The 18,012-nt window shown below is 43.3% G+C and overlaps 1 protein-coding gene across 4 annotated transcripts in view; it reads left to right on the plus strand.

The window, feature by feature from the left end:
* LDLRAD4 (low density lipoprotein receptor class A domain containing 4) overlaps nucleotides 1-15,880 on the plus strand; it is a 184,302-nt gene extending 168,422 nt beyond the window's left edge. For 3 of the 4 annotated variants that reach the window (XM_059836032.1, XM_059836035.1, XM_059836033.1), the window contains 3 exons: nucleotides 1,992-2,146; nucleotides 13,431-13,484; nucleotides 14,206-15,878. In XM_059836032.1, the coding sequence (XP_059692015.1) occupies nucleotides 1,992-2,146; nucleotides 13,431-13,484; nucleotides 14,206-14,748 (752 nt within the window). In that variant the 3' untranslated portion in view covers nucleotides 14,749-15,878. Of the gene's footprint in view, nucleotides 1-1,991; nucleotides 2,147-13,430; nucleotides 13,485-14,205 lie in introns of all 4 variants that reach the window. The other variant, XM_059836034.1, reaches the window with a different exon arrangement.
* The last annotated feature ends 2,132 nt before the right edge of the window (nucleotides 15,881-18,012 follow it).

Consider the following 18,012-nt stretch of genomic DNA (forward strand, 5'->3'; position numbering starts at 1 on the left):
AGCCTAAATCAACATTGCTTGTTTTGCATGTTGCCCTTTAGCAACAGGCTCTCAATTTCCAGTCTAAAGTATTACATGGACCCAAAAAAAAAAAAGTTTTGGGTAAAGAAACACTTTGATACACTTAGTAGTCACAGAATGTGAATTGCAGCAGTTGTCAACTGTGTCAACTCTGTGTTCTGCGCTTCCGAGTCAAAAAAGATTGACTCTTTACTTAACCACGTTTTTGGTGGATTTGTGTTTTACCTAATTCTGTGCTTCCTGCTTTTGGATCTTTTGGTGCTGACATCATTAGCTTCCAATGACTTGAGGAAAAAAAGAAGATTGCTGCGTATGGGATTGATAGCAAAAGCAGAGCAAAGTACTGATGATAATCAAGTTTTCTGAAGATGTTGGTGGTCTTAATGATGGGTGGATGGTACTTAACAGCAAAGAGAAATTAAATGATAGATGTATTGCTGCCCTTTACTCTTTCCTTATCCTTAAATTTAGTTACTCCTACTGAGACAATCACAGACCCTCAGCACTTAGATGGTGGCGTGCCCGTGCCCACTGGTAACTTGTAACAAACACCTGGACCTCGGCACCAGCCTCCACTGGACACCAGTGCACTTGGCAGCTCCTGTAGTCTGAGGTTGTGTTCGCAAGAGGTCTTAGAATGATGAAACAGCCTTGGGCTTCCTTTAGTTCCACCGCAGGTCGTTTTGGATTTTATGTATGAATGGCATTTTTCTAGCTCAGCTTCATAGTCGTGTTGTGTTTGTGTAAGTGTATTGCTGTTACACAGATGGCTGAGGATGACTACAAATGAAAGAGATAAGGCAGGGGGGGAAGCTTGTTTTCTCTGATGTTTCCTTTATCTTTTTATTTTTATATTTTGTTATCTTTCCTCATTGGCTTTTTAAAACAAATTTAATACTGGTTCCCCAAAGTTCATGTTTCGGTGCCTAAAAGTAGTGCCATTTTTGGAAAGTGCTGAAACTGAGCAACTCGCACTGCTTCTTTGCTTTTTCTACCAGCCTAGCAACCAAAAACCTCCTCCCGTTAACTGGAATTGTCTTTCAAGATGAGAGCATCCCCTGTGAGCAATGCAGTTTCCATAGAAATATCAGCAACTGTGTAACTCAAAGGGCAATTTCTCCCCTTATGTTGCTCATCCTTGCTGCTCCAGTATAGCCGAAAGGGTGCAAGAGTGTCTCATTTCTAAATATACTTAATATTTGTGGTATAGGCAGGATTTCAGATAAGATGATGGGCTCTGATGGAGTTCATTGTGATTGTATCTCTTGCAACAGCCAAGGCCCCGGTTTCAGTTTTAACCATAGTGGAACAAACCTTGTTTTAGAGCATCAAATCTCTTTAGATTTTTACCCGAATGGGAATATCCTAGAAAAGTTAATTTTACTCTAGTTGGAGAGAAGTAAGTAATTGAAAAAGACATTGTGTGTAGATTCAATAAGAAAAATTTGTTTTCCACTTGATTTAGATAGCTTTGCTATTTAGCTGATAAAAAATTAAGGATTCTTTATTGGATACGGTGTCCTGATTCCTCTCTCCATGGCCTCTGCTTTGAAGCTTATGGAGCCCTCTGGACTCTACTGGCATTGCAGGTGGCTATTAAAATAGAGTGCGGTTTGTGTCTGTTAGGGGTTTTTTCCCCAGTGAAATTGTTTTGTTATCCCAAAGGCTTGTCTGTGGTGTTTATGCTGAAAAATTTATTGCCTGTGAAGGCTGCAGAGAACGGTCACCAAGAAGTTTCTTAGCTTTGGCCTGCTGCCACTCATACTGACTGATTGGCACTGCCAAAAGCCAAATAATTTTCATACTTTTTAGAACACAGTTTTCTTCACAAGACTTTGCGAAATGGATAACAGTAACATCTTACTCCAGATCAATCTTGACGAAATACTGCGGGTTTTTCAGATTATTGCTTTGATGGTTAACATTCTGTCTGTGATTGACATATTTTCCTCTTTTTCTTTTTGTTTTAGCTGAACTGGAGTTTGTTCAAATCATCATTATAATTGTGGTTATAACTGTTATGGTGGTAGTGATCATCTGCTTGTTGAACCATTACAAACTCTCGACACGCTCCTTTATCAACCGGCAGAGCCAAAGCAGAAGACAGGAAGCAACTTTGCAGACAGTGAGTATGAGCCCCTCACACCCAAATTCCTTCTCCTTGTGCTGTACAGGTCTGCAGCAAAGCCTCCTCAGGAGCTCCGGTACAGGCAACTGTTGGAAAAACCTTGATGTCACTTTTAATACTCCCTATAGTTAGGTCTTTTGCTGAGGTTGTATTTGTCAGTAGAAAAAAAAAAATCAGAACATAAATTTAAGATATACTGTCTTCGATTATTTTTAGACCCTGCTATGCTTTATGTAGCCTGTTTTCATTTTGCGTTTGGAGGTTCAGATGTGACATCCTGTTTACTGCTGCTGTGATTTGAAGGAGAGTGGAGGGGGAATGAATGGAGATCACCTGGGGTACGAAGATTTGAAATACACCTTGTGACTTTCCATATATTTACTTATGTGCTGGAGTTTTATCACTATTACTGTTTTGTGAAGCTGCGGTAACTGTTTGCTGGATCCAAAACACTGGCCCAGTAAGGGCCCAGGAAAATATGTTTGTTTCACTCAGACAGCAAGAAAATATTAGGAAAATCATCCCTCCAAGGACCTGGAGTGGTTAAGGTGTGTTGTTACAGAGCCAAAGGCTTAAGACTGAATCTCAGTTGAGACTTGTTAAGGCTGTCTTTAGTCAACCCAGCAGTAAACGGGCACTTAACTTGCCTTGTGAGCCAGGAGTTTGCTGGGTGGGATGCACTGCTCTCTTGTGAGAGTTAACCACAGGGTGTCCCTGACTTTGGGACGTCTCCCCAAGCCATGCAGTATCCTGTGATGTTGAAGGGGGGAGGTCCTTTATCTGATATGCTTTTTGATGTCCTTGGAGTGGTGTCCTTGGCCTCTTTGCTGACTACAGTGGCCAGAGGGCCATTTGTGCAGGTAGCCTTTGGATGCATTGAATTCCTGGCAACAGCGTTGGGTTCACAGCTTCATTTCATTTCACTGTCAAAAAAATAGTCTGATTGTAACTGGAAGTTGTGGTCCTGTAATGGTATACACCACTTGTAAGTCCACAGTCCCACCCTTCTTTCCATCCCAGTCCTACGTTTCTGCCTTCTTTGTGCTCCTTAGGGAGCTGAGATGTCTCAGGGGGCTGATCTGGCTGAACACTAATTGCTTTTTTTCCCTCCCCGTTAGATTTCAGCCAGATCAGTGAGCGAAGTTTCTGGGCAGGGAGGGAGCGGTGGTAGGGGAGGAGGCAGGGATGCTGCAGCCAGGGCTGGACCTGAGTGGCTGCTGTGAAGCTGCCCCCCGGGCAATCCTGGCAATGGGCTGCTCCCTCCTGAAAGCCAGCTGTAAAATGTGATGAATGCAGGGTTCCCAAACCTCTTGTTTAATGTGTCACCTGCACCCTTTTGCTGGGGTGAATAGCTCTTACCTTGGAGGCTGCGTGGGGAGGAAAGGAGCTGTCTCCTCAAGAGAAGGTTGCCTCATTCTCTAGCACTTCCATAGCGCAGGAATATTTAGCTCGAATTTGGTTACAGACAAAACTGGAACTTGTCGACCCTTAACCTTGTGGGTGTCAGGGCTGGAAAAATTGGCTAGATTAAGTGTTGCTTTGAAATGGATGCCGTAATTAAAGAACCACGCTTCTGTCCGAAAAATGTTAGCTATAATTGCTACATGTACCTAAAATGAAATAATTTGAGGTAAAGGAAATGCATTTTCATCTTCACAAATCTTTTAAAGCTGCAGTAAGTTGTCAAATGTGTGAAGTAACCCATTATTTCCTTTGTATGGTTCATTAGTACTGTCTGTTATCAGAGCAAGTGGTGCCTTTTCTCTTGGACGCAAGGGAGGAAACATCACCTTCTTGTGAATAAGAACATGCAATTTGGTGGTGGGGACTTTGGAGATGCTTTAATATCCAGAACTGCTCTTAAATCACTTCTAAAACACTGACTCATTTTCAGTTTGATGGCACCCTTATAAGTAATGATAATCATAGCCAAGTGAGCACTTCATGGGAATTGATGATTGGTTGGCAAGAAGCGGTTACTAATTCTTCTGAAAACTCTCTGGTATAGGTTTGTCATCACTATTACTCATCTGGATTTCTGATAAGCTGAAGCTGTTCTTAAAAGAAGGTCACACTTGTGGAGAATGGGACTTTGGAGGTCTCTGAAGTCAGATGTTAAATATGTTTGAATTTTCCTTTGTCATGGGTGTTAGAAGGAAATTCTGATAGAAGCTGGTTGTGCGCGGCTTGCAGCGCAAATCTTAACAGTAGCGTGCGGTGCGTGAGGGTCGGGAAACTAAAGCATTTGCTCTGTGAGGTGAAACTGGAAGCAGCTGGTCTGTTGTCATTGTCCACTGACTGAGTTGCACAAGGTAAATAGATAGCGTGAGCAGTAAGATGCAGGTTAGATTATACACTTTAAAAATATATTTATTTTTTAACAAGGCAGGCTTTGTTCTGTGTGCAAATGCTATCAATAAGTGGATTCTCTTTCAAGCGAACAGGTTTTTTTAATGGCATATAGACTCTGAAAACAAGATTTAAATATTTATTAACTACTAATGTCTGAACAAAATATTATTCTGACTCAGGCCTTCTGTTGGTGGAGAAATTGTGAAAGGAAATAGAGGAAGTTCAGCAGTATTTCTTAAAAGAAAATGTTAAAGCAAATTAAGTGACTGTTGGCTAGTTCCCGTAGCGAACTATGAAGTAAACTCCCCCTTCATGTAACTGAGGTAGCAGAGGTGTGTCAGGATGCAGAATCATGCCTTTCCTATTCAGGTGGTCTTTTTTTGTCCTTTTACCTTCAATTTTCCTTTTCTTCAAGCCTGTCCTATTTCTAGATTATCATGCCTTCCAACATGTGGCTGAATTACACAGATTTCTGGCCCCGTAAAGACCAACTATCAAACAGATGGTCTCTCTTACTCTGGTTCTTCTAGAAAGCATAATAGAAATGAACAGATAAAGCCAACCTCACACCTATAAAACTCATGGGGTCAGGTTTCCAAAATAATGAAATAAAAGGTATTTGTCGTTTCTTCTTTGTCTGGCTGAACTTCCTTCATCTTAAAAAAAAGCCTGGAAGTTGAAATTCTCATTGTCTTCCAAGTCCAGAAATTAGAGTATTAAAAAGAAGATGAAATATCACTGGAATCAGAAGTGTTGGTAACACTCGAAGGGCAGAAGAGGGACCGATCCCAAAAAAAAAAAGTTGCTCTTTGGCAAGTACATGTTGAAAAGTAGTTGTTAAGTTCCTGTTCTCTAAATATGCTTTCCTGTGTGACCACTAGTTCATCTTTATCTTTCTTCTTTTCTTTCCTTTTCATCTCCTCTGGAGTCTCATCTTCCAGTCTTTCCCCTGGTGTGTGTGTTTGTTTCATTACCTTGGTTAGTGTGCTGAGGCCTTAAACAGGTCACAGCAGGGGCAGGACAACCTTTGAGTACTCAGGAGTACTGGATGCTTCTGCAGCAGTGCTGCCAAGGGTGCTGCCTGCCCTCCCATGGCAAACCCTGCTATCTCCTAGTGTGGATATTAAAACATTCAAAGCCTGTTTTAACATTAGCAGAAATACGAGTTTTGGGGTCATAACTGTGAGAGGTGGAACGATGCTGAGTGACAACTGTGTTGGCATGAGTGGGCAACCTGAAGTGAACGTGCACGGTACTGAACAGTGTTTGTATCACAATGGATAAAATATTGAATGTTTCCTCCTGATGGCTGATCCATCAACAGCATTTGGCTTCACAGCTGGGAGCGAGCCAAGGTTTGCAGAGCGTCCGAGGGGGATGCGAAGCCTGTAGCGTGTGGAGTGTACCAGGAGCATGCCCAGGGCTGCTTTGGTAGGATGACACAAGCTCTCCGTGGGAGTGACTGATGCTACCGGCACTGCTGGGGGGTTTTGGGGCAGAGCCGTGTGGCAGCCTTGGAAAGGCACATCCGTGCACAGAGTGTGTCTGTCTGATGTCCCAGGGGAGGTGCATGTTGCAGTGTTGCTGGCTGCGCCTTGGGGGAACTGACGTATTGGGAGGGCAGCGTATTGGGAGGGCAGCGTTGCTAGTAACCAAAACTCCTGTTGGAATGTAGATAGCTGCGGCTGAGCGGCTGCTGCAGGAGTCTGCTGTTTGCTGGGATAAAACCAAGATAAATCTTGCTTTTGATGATTAATTCTTGGTGTTATCGCCAGTGATTTCCAGGGGGACATTGAGGGAAAAGAGATTAACTAAGTGACTTACAGGGAGGTACTTAATGAGCTTCTGATGTTCCTAAATTGATTCCTTCTCCCCATCCTGGTAGCTTCTATCTTTGCATCATTTTCTCTTATAAAGTGGATGTTGAAAGAGTACTGGACACTTTGACTGCCCCAGGTCCACTCCTGGCAGCAAAGTCCCTGCATCCATCACACAAGATGCTCACCCTGACCAGCCTCTGCCTTCCAGCACTGAGGGCAGCACTGCTGCTAGGGCTAGTCAGCTTGCATTAGGACCTGCATTGATAATGCCCATCTCAAATGCCAAGCTCCAGGAGCACAGCTGTAAAAATACTGCCCTCTTCCTTGGAACACCTATTTCATAATAAAAGGTGGACATCAGGAGGGTGACAGAAAATACTCAATAATATTGGCGGCTCCAGGGATTTGTTTGTGATTTTTAAATGTAGTCTTGCCTCTTGGCCTTTTAAATTATTACCCAGTGGTGTTAGCATTATTCCTTCTATTCCCTGCTGGCATACCTGGCCCACTCATTTTCTTACTGACATGTGCAAAAGAAAGAAAATCCCAGGGGGAACAAGAACCCAGTCTGTAGCTGGGAGAGAATGTGAGTGCTGTAGACCAGCTTGCTTTGCCAAACCTTTTCCTTTGCACCAGGCATCAGTTGGCAGAGGCTGGGTATGTGCTGTGATCTCCTGCTGCCTGTGTGAGGGACATCGGCCTGCCTCTCCTCAGAGAGTGTTGCCAGGACGGACAGTGTGCTCTGGCTTCTGCTTTTTGAAGTCTACCACAATAAAGTCAGAACATCTTTAATAAGGGCAGGATCATCTAGGAAATCTGTGAGTAGGACTAGAAGTGAGGAGCACCAGTGTTGGGTGGCTTCTGACTCAGTGTGTCACCTTGGGCAACTTCATTCATCTCCAAATAAAGGAGGAAGGATAGTAGTACTTACTTCCTTCGCTTGGATGAAATGAAGATTACTCGAAGTGGTAAAGTGCTGTGAAGTTGGGGAAATAAAAGTTTTAAAGCATTAAGTAACAGAAATAATCATTGTAAGCAAGGAGGGCAGAGTAGAAGTGAGATGTTTGGCACTCTCCATAATTACTTCTCTCTAGTATTTCTCCTCCTTGGTACTGTGAACTCCTCTGCCAGATGCTGTAACCTTTCTTGCCCTTGGGAAACACAGCTTTCAAAGGGAAGAGCAATCCTGCTGGAATACTTACCATTCTGTTGGGGACAACGCAGTAGTTTTGCTTTGCTTGTGTTCGGCAGGGAAAATTTTGCAATCTTAGGAGCTGCGAGGGTCTGTTGCCCAGGAAGAGGCAGGGAGGAACGAGCCCCTGTGCCTTCGCGGAGCATTTTGAACAAGCCACTGCTTTAATGTGGTGTAGTGTATCACTGCCACCTAGGGCCAAAATCAGAAACTACACTACTATCTGAAACACTTCATTTGCAAGAGAGGTGCGTATGTATTTGTGTGTGTGTATATACATATAAAAAAATAAAAATCTGAGTTTAATCGAGGGGAAAAGAGGGACCTTAAGGATACCTGTAATGCATTTCAGAAGGTGAAAAACTGACTTTCGTTTCTCAGGGAATACAATTTCTGGCAGAGTGCTAAGTCTCAGAAACCGAAAAGTGGAGAAAAACTGAAAATCTCCTTAAGAGTCAGTAAAAAAGCAAAGTTTGGATTAAGTGGCATGGTTGCAGTTTAACCCCAGCCGGCAACTAAGCACCACACAGCCACTTGTTCACTCCTCCCCCTGGTGGGATGGGGGAGAGAAGAGGAAAGGTAAAAGTGAGAAAACTCGTGGGTTGAGATAAAGACAGTTTAATAGGTAAAGCAAAAGCCGCACAGGCAAGCAAAGCAAAACAAGGAATTCATTCACTACTTCCCATTGGCAGGCAGGTGTTCAGCCATCTTCAGGAAAGCAGGGCTCCATCATGCTTAATGATTACTTAGGGAGACAAACACCATCACTCTGAACGTCCCCTACTTCCTCCTTCTTCCCCCAGCTTTTATTGCTGAGCATTACATCATATGGTATGGAATATCCCTTTGGTGAGTTGGGGTCAGCTGTCCCAGCTGTGTCCCCTCCCAACTTATTGTGCACCCCCAGCCTACTCGCTGGTGGGGTGATGTAAGAAGCCGAAAAGGCCTTGACTCTGTGTAAGCACTGCTCAGCAATAACTAAAACATCCCTGTGTTACAAACATCGTTTCCAGCACAAATCCAAAACACAGCCCCATACTAGCTACTATGAAGAAAATTAACTCTATCCCAGCCAAAAACAGCACAGGGATGCTTTTGCTTCATTACATTTTGAGGAAATTTTGTTACTGAGTGTAAATTTTAACTGCAATTTATCCTGAGTGAAGCCAGTGAATTTCTTTTCTGCTGTCTGTCAATGTGCTGATGCTCAGCCAAGGTAGCTGGATGACGCTGTGTGCTCCAGGAAGCACAGTGTTTAAAAATGGTCTCAAAAAGTCATCTTCCTAAACTGTTTAGTTCTAGAGGCTGTTAACCTTTGTAAAATACAAATTAGGCAAATTATCTTAGGCTTATCCAGTCTCCTAAGCTCTAAATATTGAGTTAAATAATCATCACCATAAGATAATTAAGTAATCACCCAGCTGGATATATTAAATGGTGCTGTTACTTCAAAACCTAATTGCAAAATTAATTTCTGTAAGTTACTGTGAAATCCAGGAACGGCTAAGGTCAGCAAAAGGCATAGCTGGATCCCTAAGATTTTTCTTGCTTTGGTGTTATTAGTAGGAGCTAGGATTTACCATGGAGACTCATCCTTTTTCATTACAAAACCTAACAATGTTAAAAATGAATACAATATAGGGAATGAATGCATAAGCTTTCTCTCCCTGTTAATTTTAAGTATTGAAGCTCACGGCTGAAGACCTTTAGTCTGTTTAAGAAGGAGCAAGCTGAAGTGGCTAGTTGTTGAGAACCTAGAAGAAGCAGGTAAACGATACATTGCCCACAGAGAAAAGTGGGTAAATTGCATTTGCTCAGGTTTTGCTTTGATTGCATGTACCTGAGAACTACTTGTACAAATCCCTGGGTATTTGGTGTGAGGGGGCACCCAGCAGGACTGCCAGCACTGGGTTTGCTAGCTGGGAAGTGCCGGTCAGCACCTTGCCGGGCAGTGCGGTACTGGGACTGTGAGCTTGCGCCAGGCCTGGTGGCTGGCTAGCTGTCTTGCTGAGCTGTGTTGCTTGTGCCCGATATCTTATCACTCACGGGATAAGAAGTGACTGAGTGAAAAGAAGTCGAAAGTAGTTTTTTATCACTAGGCCAATCTACCTTGGTATTTTCAATAATAAAAGGAGAAACAATATGAGGGAGCATAAATACAAATGCTGTCAGTTCTTACCTGCTTTTCACTGATCTAAGCACAGGAAAACATTTTAGTTGCCAAATGAAGGGCTGTGAGTAGAAGGACAAGGAGGGAGCAAGAAAATAACCCTTTCCCTCAGTGTAAGTCACGCCAGATTGTTCATGGCAGTCCCAGCATGTTATTTCTTACATCTACATCTTGGGGGGGAAAAAAAAGTCATGGGGATCTTTTCCTTCTGCAACACTGAGGTTTTTCCTTTCTTCTCCTCTCAACCCCTTGTCATCTCCCCAAGAACAGTGGGGTAGGTTATATCTACCCAGTGCAGGCGAGGGAGGATTCCTTGATGTGAAGACTTGAGAAAGGTAGATAGTAAGTCTCCCATGGTGGATGCAGCAATTTTGGGAAGGCAGAATGGCTGAAAAGACCAAAATTAGGAAGATGGGGCAGGCACCTGTTTGGATACAGTTCTCTTGTTTCAGACAGATGCCACCTTCTGCTGAGGAGATGGAGTTTATCTATAGGAGGCAAAGTGCAGAAAAGCCCTGTAATATTTCAGGGCAAGGTTCAGCAAAGCACTTCAGTGTGTTAAATTTTTATTAAATTCCTAACTTTTCTCTTAGCCTTGGGATGTTAGCAGAAGGGCACATCTAAATAAGTGGTTGCAGACAGACCCGAGCGGAGTCTGCCTTTGCTCTGAGCTGGCAGTTCCTAGGCCAGCCCTGAAGTGGTAGCTGCACAGCTCAATAGCGAGCTACTGCTTCTGGCTCAGAGGTACCTAGTGAAATATGTGCTGTGTAAAAGGATAAGAGGTATCTAGTGTGTGATATTAAGCATAAATGATTTTCTTGTTCTGATGTATCCCTCAAATACTTATAAATATAAACCCCATAGACCCATTCATAATTAAGCACTGGCATGTTGTCTGTCTCTCTCTCTCTCTTTCTTATCCTCCTCTCTGTATTCTTCTTCCCATGTTGTCGTACTGCTCTCCTCTTAAAGTTTAGGAAGCCCCTCTACACGTTTGTATTTGTCATTGCAGGTCACCGTACAGGAAGTTCGTGTCCTAGGATTCAGGGATTCCTCTATAGCTGAGTGCAGGAAACCCAGTTGCCTGACAGCTTCTTCCCTTTCTCCTTCCCTCTCTCACTGTCCATTTTAAGACTTGTCCATGAACTAAGAAAGAGTGTAGTGCCTTTTCCTACACTGGGCCAGTTAGTCTGGGCTTACTCTAGTGGTGATGAGAGAATCCTGTACTGTGGCACTGGACCGAACACGTATGTGTGGTGAGGTTGGTCTGCACGTGGTGTGTGAGCCTGGTATTTTCCAAGCGTGGGCATACTGAGCACATGCTACCCAGCCATCTGCTTGGGGAGTTCCTCTGGCTCCCAGGATAGAGATCTTACTGGGGTTTCACTGCTGCCAAATGATTTATTCAGCCTGCTGCTCTCACCAGAGGAAACCTTAGTGAAGGGAGTAGCTACAGGTTGGCTGTAGGACACAGTGTCACAGAGGCCGTGTTGTTACATGTCCTCGCATCCTAAGGATCTCGCAGCCTTGGAGTTCAGCTGCATCCTGAGCTGTCTACCTCCTCGAGTAGCTAGCCCAGAGCGGGGAGAGCCTTGGGCTCCTTTGGTCTCATTGTCTTGATCAGACTATCCCAGCACCCTCGTTGCCCTGTATGGGGTCCCTGTAGCAGCTGCAGTGCCTCCAGGCAGCGTCTTTTACTGTACTGGGATTCAGGCATCAGCAGTAGAAGTAATGAGCAACTCCACTCTTCCAGCAAGTTGTTTCTGTTAGACATTGCTGGTACCAGGTCTGTGTGCCTAGGCTCAGCATGCAGGTCCCGCTCCATACACTGCACCATCTCCCTGGACTCTTCTCACTCTCCTGCCTTAGGGGAGATGGGGCCTAGGATGAGAGTCATTGTTTCCACTTCCACGTGGGAAACTCTCTTCCATAAGGGAGTTTAAGTAACATGAGTGGTGGTGGTAGATTGAATTCCTTTCTGGGATGGGTTATTGGTTTTGCCTTTTTTCCTCTGTTCTGAGCCTGAACGTATCAAAGGAGAGACTGAGACAGTTGCACTAAGCATAAAGCTACACACAGTCGTGTTTTTCAAACCATCGCTCAGGAATCTGCTCTTGAGCTGTGTATGGTCTGTCGTTGATGGGCAGTTAATTGAACACTTTAGCTTTGACTAGTATGTTTTACTTAACAATTGCAACAGGCTTGGAGCCTGCTGGGTCAGCTGCTGATAACCTGCTTGTCTTTAATTGTGCAAATATACCCTCAGATATTTCAGAATGAGGGCATCTGGGTGATGGAGGGGTGGAAAGGATGGTGGGTGCAAGTATGTACATACATGTATATTTACAGTTATACAGTTACAATTTATTGACAAAACCTTATACGGGCACTGAAATACATGAATCTACGTAAGATTTGTCTTTAGTATCAGGCCTTTGCAAATGGGGATACTTGCAAAGGGAAGTTGTAAATAATTGCAATTGTCAGCCTCCCTCTATCTCTGCTCTCTAAAGCTACAGAAGAGAAGTGATTGACCAGCTTTGTTATTCAAAGCATCTTCCTCAACAGCTGAATCCTGTGGGAGATTCCTCTTAAAGCAGCTTTCCTCTGCGGTGGACTCTCTTGACAAGATCACAGACGGCTTTTGGTCTCTGACTGTCATGATGAACATCTAGTTAGGTCTATTTTTACATCTGAAATATGTTGAAAGATGCTATGCAGAGAAGAAGCAGTACAGTAAGATTTGAAAGTAGTCTATACAGGGTAATGCTTTTGGGAGACTATGCATTTTCCTTCCTGTTCCTGAAATTTCTTAGGTCTATAAAATCGTAAAAATTGAATTGGCACCAAGAAAGTAGTCATGAACATGCAGTGTTCTGATTTTCTCTTTTTGCACCAAGATTGAAATTCTGTGTTTTATAGCTGCTCTGATCTGTCCTTTTCAGCTTCGAAATTTTCCAATAAAATAAATCCATCGCGGTAGTTACTGCTACTGTAAACAACTAATTGAGAAGAAAAATAATTATACTCACGTGTTGTTCTTCACCCTTTTATTCTGCCCTGAGTGCTGGTACAGTGTCAGAACAGCCTTTCAAGGCATGAGAGAGAAAATACTTTGGCCTGAGAAGGTGGTTGGGGAAGTGGTTGAAGAGGAGAACTGGTGGCTGAAACCTCAGCTGCTTAATTACTGTTAATGGTGGAAATTGGGCAACTGATAGTTTTGACCAGAATATACCTGGGTTTAGAGAGACTCTCACTTCACTGAGATTACAGATGCCAGGTTTTGTTGCGAACTGTTTTGGCTCTGGAGTGTAATCAGGATCCTGGCTGGCAGGTCAGCTTCATTGGACCTGCCCACCGCGCTGACGTGGTCGTCTTGTGGGTTGGGAGGTGAAGGGTACCCGCTCAGCACTCAAGTGCTGAAGTGTATCCTGTGGTCTCTGTGTGTTGCCGTGCGCTCATAGCTGCAACCACCTTGATGCATCCTTATGGCCTGTGGGGCTGGGTGCTGTGGCTAGTGTCTCAGCACTTGCAAAATGGACCAAGCTTGATTTGCTTGGGTGCAGAGCTGCTGTTTGCTCTAGTTTTGGAAAGCAAGGGGTGCGACATTATTTGTTTATCACCTTTCTCTAGGTGGAGACAGCCAGTCCTTAGAAGCTGACTGCTTCTAAAAGTCATGGTATTTGAAGTAGGATGCTGATGTGATCTGTTAATTTTTCTCTTTTGTTGTGTTTTTCTACATTCCAGGAAGGGTGCTTGTGGCCTTCAGAAAGCTCGATTTCACGCCAGGGTGCTTCAGAGGTACAGACAGATTTCTTGTTATTTTCACCAATGTGCTTTCCTCTTTGCTGTTAATGTGTATTTGGCTCCTCTCAAAAACATGCATCTGTTTAGTAAACAAAGCTTTTTCAGTGTAGACCAAGAGCCAGGTTCACGTGGACATCTGAGCCTGCCTTAGCTCCCATTCCATAAATGCTTAAGACTTTTTCATTAAAAAAAATGAAACTCTACCTACCTGGCACCTCATCTCTGTCCGCAGCTCCCTGTATGATAGTAGGCATTCACAGGTAAGTGGTGGAGATGTCTCTCTCATGCAGTGGCTCAGTAATTTGAGTATTCAGTGGAATCTGCGAGACCAGTTGCTCTTCTCCCTGTGTTTTCCCTGGATTTACAACAGACATTCTATCACCAGTGTCTTCTGAAATTCAGTATTGGGACATTTTTGTAGAGCTAGTTAATTGTCAAGGCTAGAGAGAAGGTGTTGCATGTTTTAATGTCAGAAGGAGCCATGTGAGGTCTTGGTCTTCCTTCGTGAAGTATCTTATGTTAGATCCTTCCTGCAACTCCTGCCTCTTCACATGCATGTGTATGGGAGCACGCGTGCACAGTATCTGCTGGGTTTAATCTTTTAAGATAGGTGGCAAAGAGAAGTATTTCTGTTTTATCAGTTCTTTGTAAATATGGAGCACCCACAGTGCTTTGCTCAGACATGGAGTCATGTGTCTCTCCCCTCCCATTTCAGATCATGTATGCTCCAAGGTCCAGGGACAGGTTTACCACCCCATCTTTTATGCAGCGGGACCGTTTCAGTCGCTTCCAGCCCACTTACCCTTACATGCAGCATGAGATTGACCTTCCTCCGACCATCTCCCTCTCTGATGGGGAAGAGCCACCGCCGTACCAAGGCCCATGCACCCTGCAGCTCCGGGACCCAGAACAGCAGATGGAACTCAACCGTGAATCTGTCAGGGCACCACCCAACCGAACCATTTTTGATAGTGACTTGATAGACATCTCAATGTACAATGGGGGCCCCTGCCCACCAAGCAGCAATTCGGGCATAAGTGCAACCAACTATAGCAGTAATGGAAGGATGGAAGGACCACCCCCGACATACAGTGAGGTCATGGGGCACTACCCAGGCTCCTCTTTTTTCCATCACCAGCACAGCAACACACCTCCTTCCTCGCAGAGGGGGAGCAGACTTCAGTTTCAGCAGAACAATTCAGAGAGCACAATAGTCCCCAGCAAAGGCCAAGACCGGAAACCAGGAAACCTGGTATAAGTTTCTCCCCCAGGTGCATTTGAACTGAAGACAAGATTCAAGCAAAGCAGTGGAGGAAGACCCCCATGCTCCGGTGCACAATGTTGTTACGTTTCACGTGGTACAACTTAGTAAAACCAAACGTGCAAACCAGTTCTTTGTTTCTGATTCCTTTCAGGGGAATTGCATGCAAAGCAGATTGAAAGAAATAACAAACTTCCATTCAGTTTCTCTAAGAGCAGTGTTTCGGGGAGGGGGGGGATATATTATTTTTTTTAATAAACTATTTCAATTATTTAATTCTAAAAGTTAACTTAGCACAGAAATGAGGCTTGTATAGCCTGTTTTATACTCACTGAATGGCAGAAGGAAGAAGGTGGTTTTGCTAGGTAAATGGGGGAAGAATTGGCCAGTTTGCTTTTTTTTTTCCTCCCAGGGTGTGGATTTTTTTAATATGAAACAAAATTCCTGTTTTGTGTGCCAAGGTATAAAGTTGAGAACTTAAATGAATGCAAGGAATTAATTTGTGTTGTGATAAATGTGTTTTTAAAAGTTGCACTATCTTAATGTTTTAAAAAAATATATATGAGGGAACTGTTTTATGTGAAGTTCTTCTGTATGTTGTCTTTTCTCCTGTGGAATAATGATAGAACCCCAGAAGTAATCTGGAGGAGTTTGCCCCCCTCCCCCCGGGTTTGCTAGAAAAAGGGGACAGGACTTAGCCTAACATCTCTTGACTTTTACAAATCAAGACATACAGGGACGCTTAACTTGTCTTTGCAATAATTTGCGTTAACAGTGCATCAATGAAGTGTCTTGGAGACTTTTGGATGGAAGAAGGCAAATATGAAATCCCAGCATTTTCCATCAGTTAGGGTTTAGCTATTTTGCAGTGTAGACTATTTGTTTCGTAAACAGCAAAACAAAATTCCAGATGTGTTAATTTGTATTGATTCTAACTAAGTGCTGCCATTCTTTTCCTTTTCATAATGCAGTATTGCCAGTACTTACGGTTTTAGAGATTTTTGTCCTCACTGTAGCCTGAAATGTATTTAGTCACATATGACATTATGCAATAAATTGTTTAAAAATGCAAGGTGGTTTTATTCCCCTGCAATGCTGTTAAAATACATGAGAGACTGTTGTGCTTTTCACTCTCCATTTCATCCTTTAGATACTGAAGTGTTCAGTCCTGGAGATCCATCCTGTTGAAGTGAAGGGGCCTTTGTAGCTGTAACCCCTCATGCAGTTTCTGCAGCAGTACTGAGAGCGCTCGTGACAGTGGTGCTGGCTTCTGTGGTGTCTCTGGCAGTGATGTGGGAGCACCAGTTATTCTCACTGCAAACCATTTTGCTCTGGGCCCTGTTGCAGAAACCCTCTGTGCATGTCATCTGGTTGATGCCAGCAGGACTATACACATGGGTAAAGATGACTTGCATATTAACTAAGTGTCTGTAAGCCCAAGTTTTGCCGTGCTGGTCTTAAGAGTAGTTGGAAAAGGTTACCTGTCTGTAAAATGGCACGTGGGGTATTTCTTCCCTGGCTGTTTCTGTGTGGAAGCACATGCAGTGCTGGAAGGCAGTTGACAAATGGTGATAGTGGCATCACAAGCACACGAAAAAGCACAACTTGCACTTAAAATGCATTTTGGCAATGGACTTAAAGTAAGAACCTTTAGAGTCTTAGCTTGAATAGTTTCTAATATATATGTGTATGTGTGGGTGTCATAGACCTTTTCACTTTAAGATCTTTCACTTTTTTCTATTTTCTTAAGCCTTGTGCTTGGTTACGGGCAGCAGCCACTGAGTGCCCTGCGTGCACTGTGGAGGAGTGCCATGCCCTAGCGCCTGGTCCCATGGCTGGAGGCTGGATTTCTGCAGGACTTCTGTACACCGGGGGCTCTGATAACTGAAGTGCATCTTTGATCTATGCAGAGTTTTAATGCCAAAACAGTGTGCGTGTCTGTGTGTGTGTGTTTTATGGGCCTCAGTGTAGATTATTTTCTTCAGAAGGTAATTTCATTTTATTCTAGTTTAGAATGTGTTTGTGTAACTGTTAGTCTGAATACGCAGCCTCATTTGTCTCTGATTTTTGGTCTGAGTCATGCTGGTAATGCAGAGTAAAGCTGCTTTTTAATTTATGTGTTATTTGAAGGGAGAGATAGAGATTGTATGATGGGATTAACTTTTTTCCCACTCAGACTCACAGGATAAGTGTTTAGGAGATGACTAGGTGGCTGTCAGTCAGTTAGGGCTCTTGTCATGTCTGGTTCCTAGGAATAATAGCTGTGAAATTAGATTTTTGCAAACAACTTATGAACATAATTCATAGTTAAAAAGAAAAACACAACACAAAAACCAAACGGAAGACAAACCCAGAAGATGCTGGTTTTGGTCTTCAGTGACTTTTGTTGTCCTTCGGAAGCGAGATTTTAAGTCAGAGGTTGTTTGTGTCTACACAGATACTGTCCTGTTACCTAAATGAGGATTATTTAGCCAAGAAGCCTTTAGGTGAGAACAGCTGGAACTCATTTGTCATGGCAGAGCACACCTGGACTGGGCCCTGGGCTTGGACTGGTTGAGTATCAACTTCCTCCTGTACACAGATCTTGGCAAAGCAAGCCTTCATCTTTTGCCATCTCTGCATGCCAGTGGATTTATGCACTTCCCATTAACATTGTCCAGTATGGTGTGTGCACTGTTGTCTCTTAATTTTTCTTGACTGAGGAAATTTTTCTTTGCGTGGAAAATGTAACCCGTTCCAGTTCTGTAGAAAATACTTGTTTAAAAAGAACTTAGTGTTTGCTCACCTAATGGTTGCATTTCCTCTTGCATCTTCACCTTCTCATTGTATTCTGCAGCTAGTATACCTGTCAGCTATGAAAGTGTAGTCATCTGTTGCTTGCTATAGGTGAGCTTGCAGTCTGCTACTTCTGTTTTCTGGCCTCTTACAGGACTAAGTATGGTATTTTCTGATGAATATTAGTGATCTCCAATGGGGGTGCCATCAATAGTATAACAATGCAACAGTGTGTGTTTTCTCTTTCTATTTTTTTTGTTGCAGTGAGAGAGAATATGCCCTTGCTAACAGAACAGAATGGTAAAAGGACTATCAGATAGCGCTGTTGATCTTTACAGGCTAAGAAATCGGTGATCTCTGAAAATAGGTAATTCTGAGGCATTTACGGCAATCTCCCTTTGAAAATATCCAGAATTAATAAACTGTACTCCACAGCCACTCAAATGAAGCTTTGTAAATTGTAAAAGATTTCTGCAAACATTAGAG

Source organism: Gavia stellata, chromosome 3 (assembly GCF_030936135.1).
Source record: "Gavia stellata isolate bGavSte3 chromosome 3, bGavSte3.hap2, whole genome shotgun sequence".
NCBI classification, from domain to species: Eukaryota; Metazoa; Chordata; class Aves; order Gaviiformes; family Gaviidae; genus Gavia; species Gavia stellata.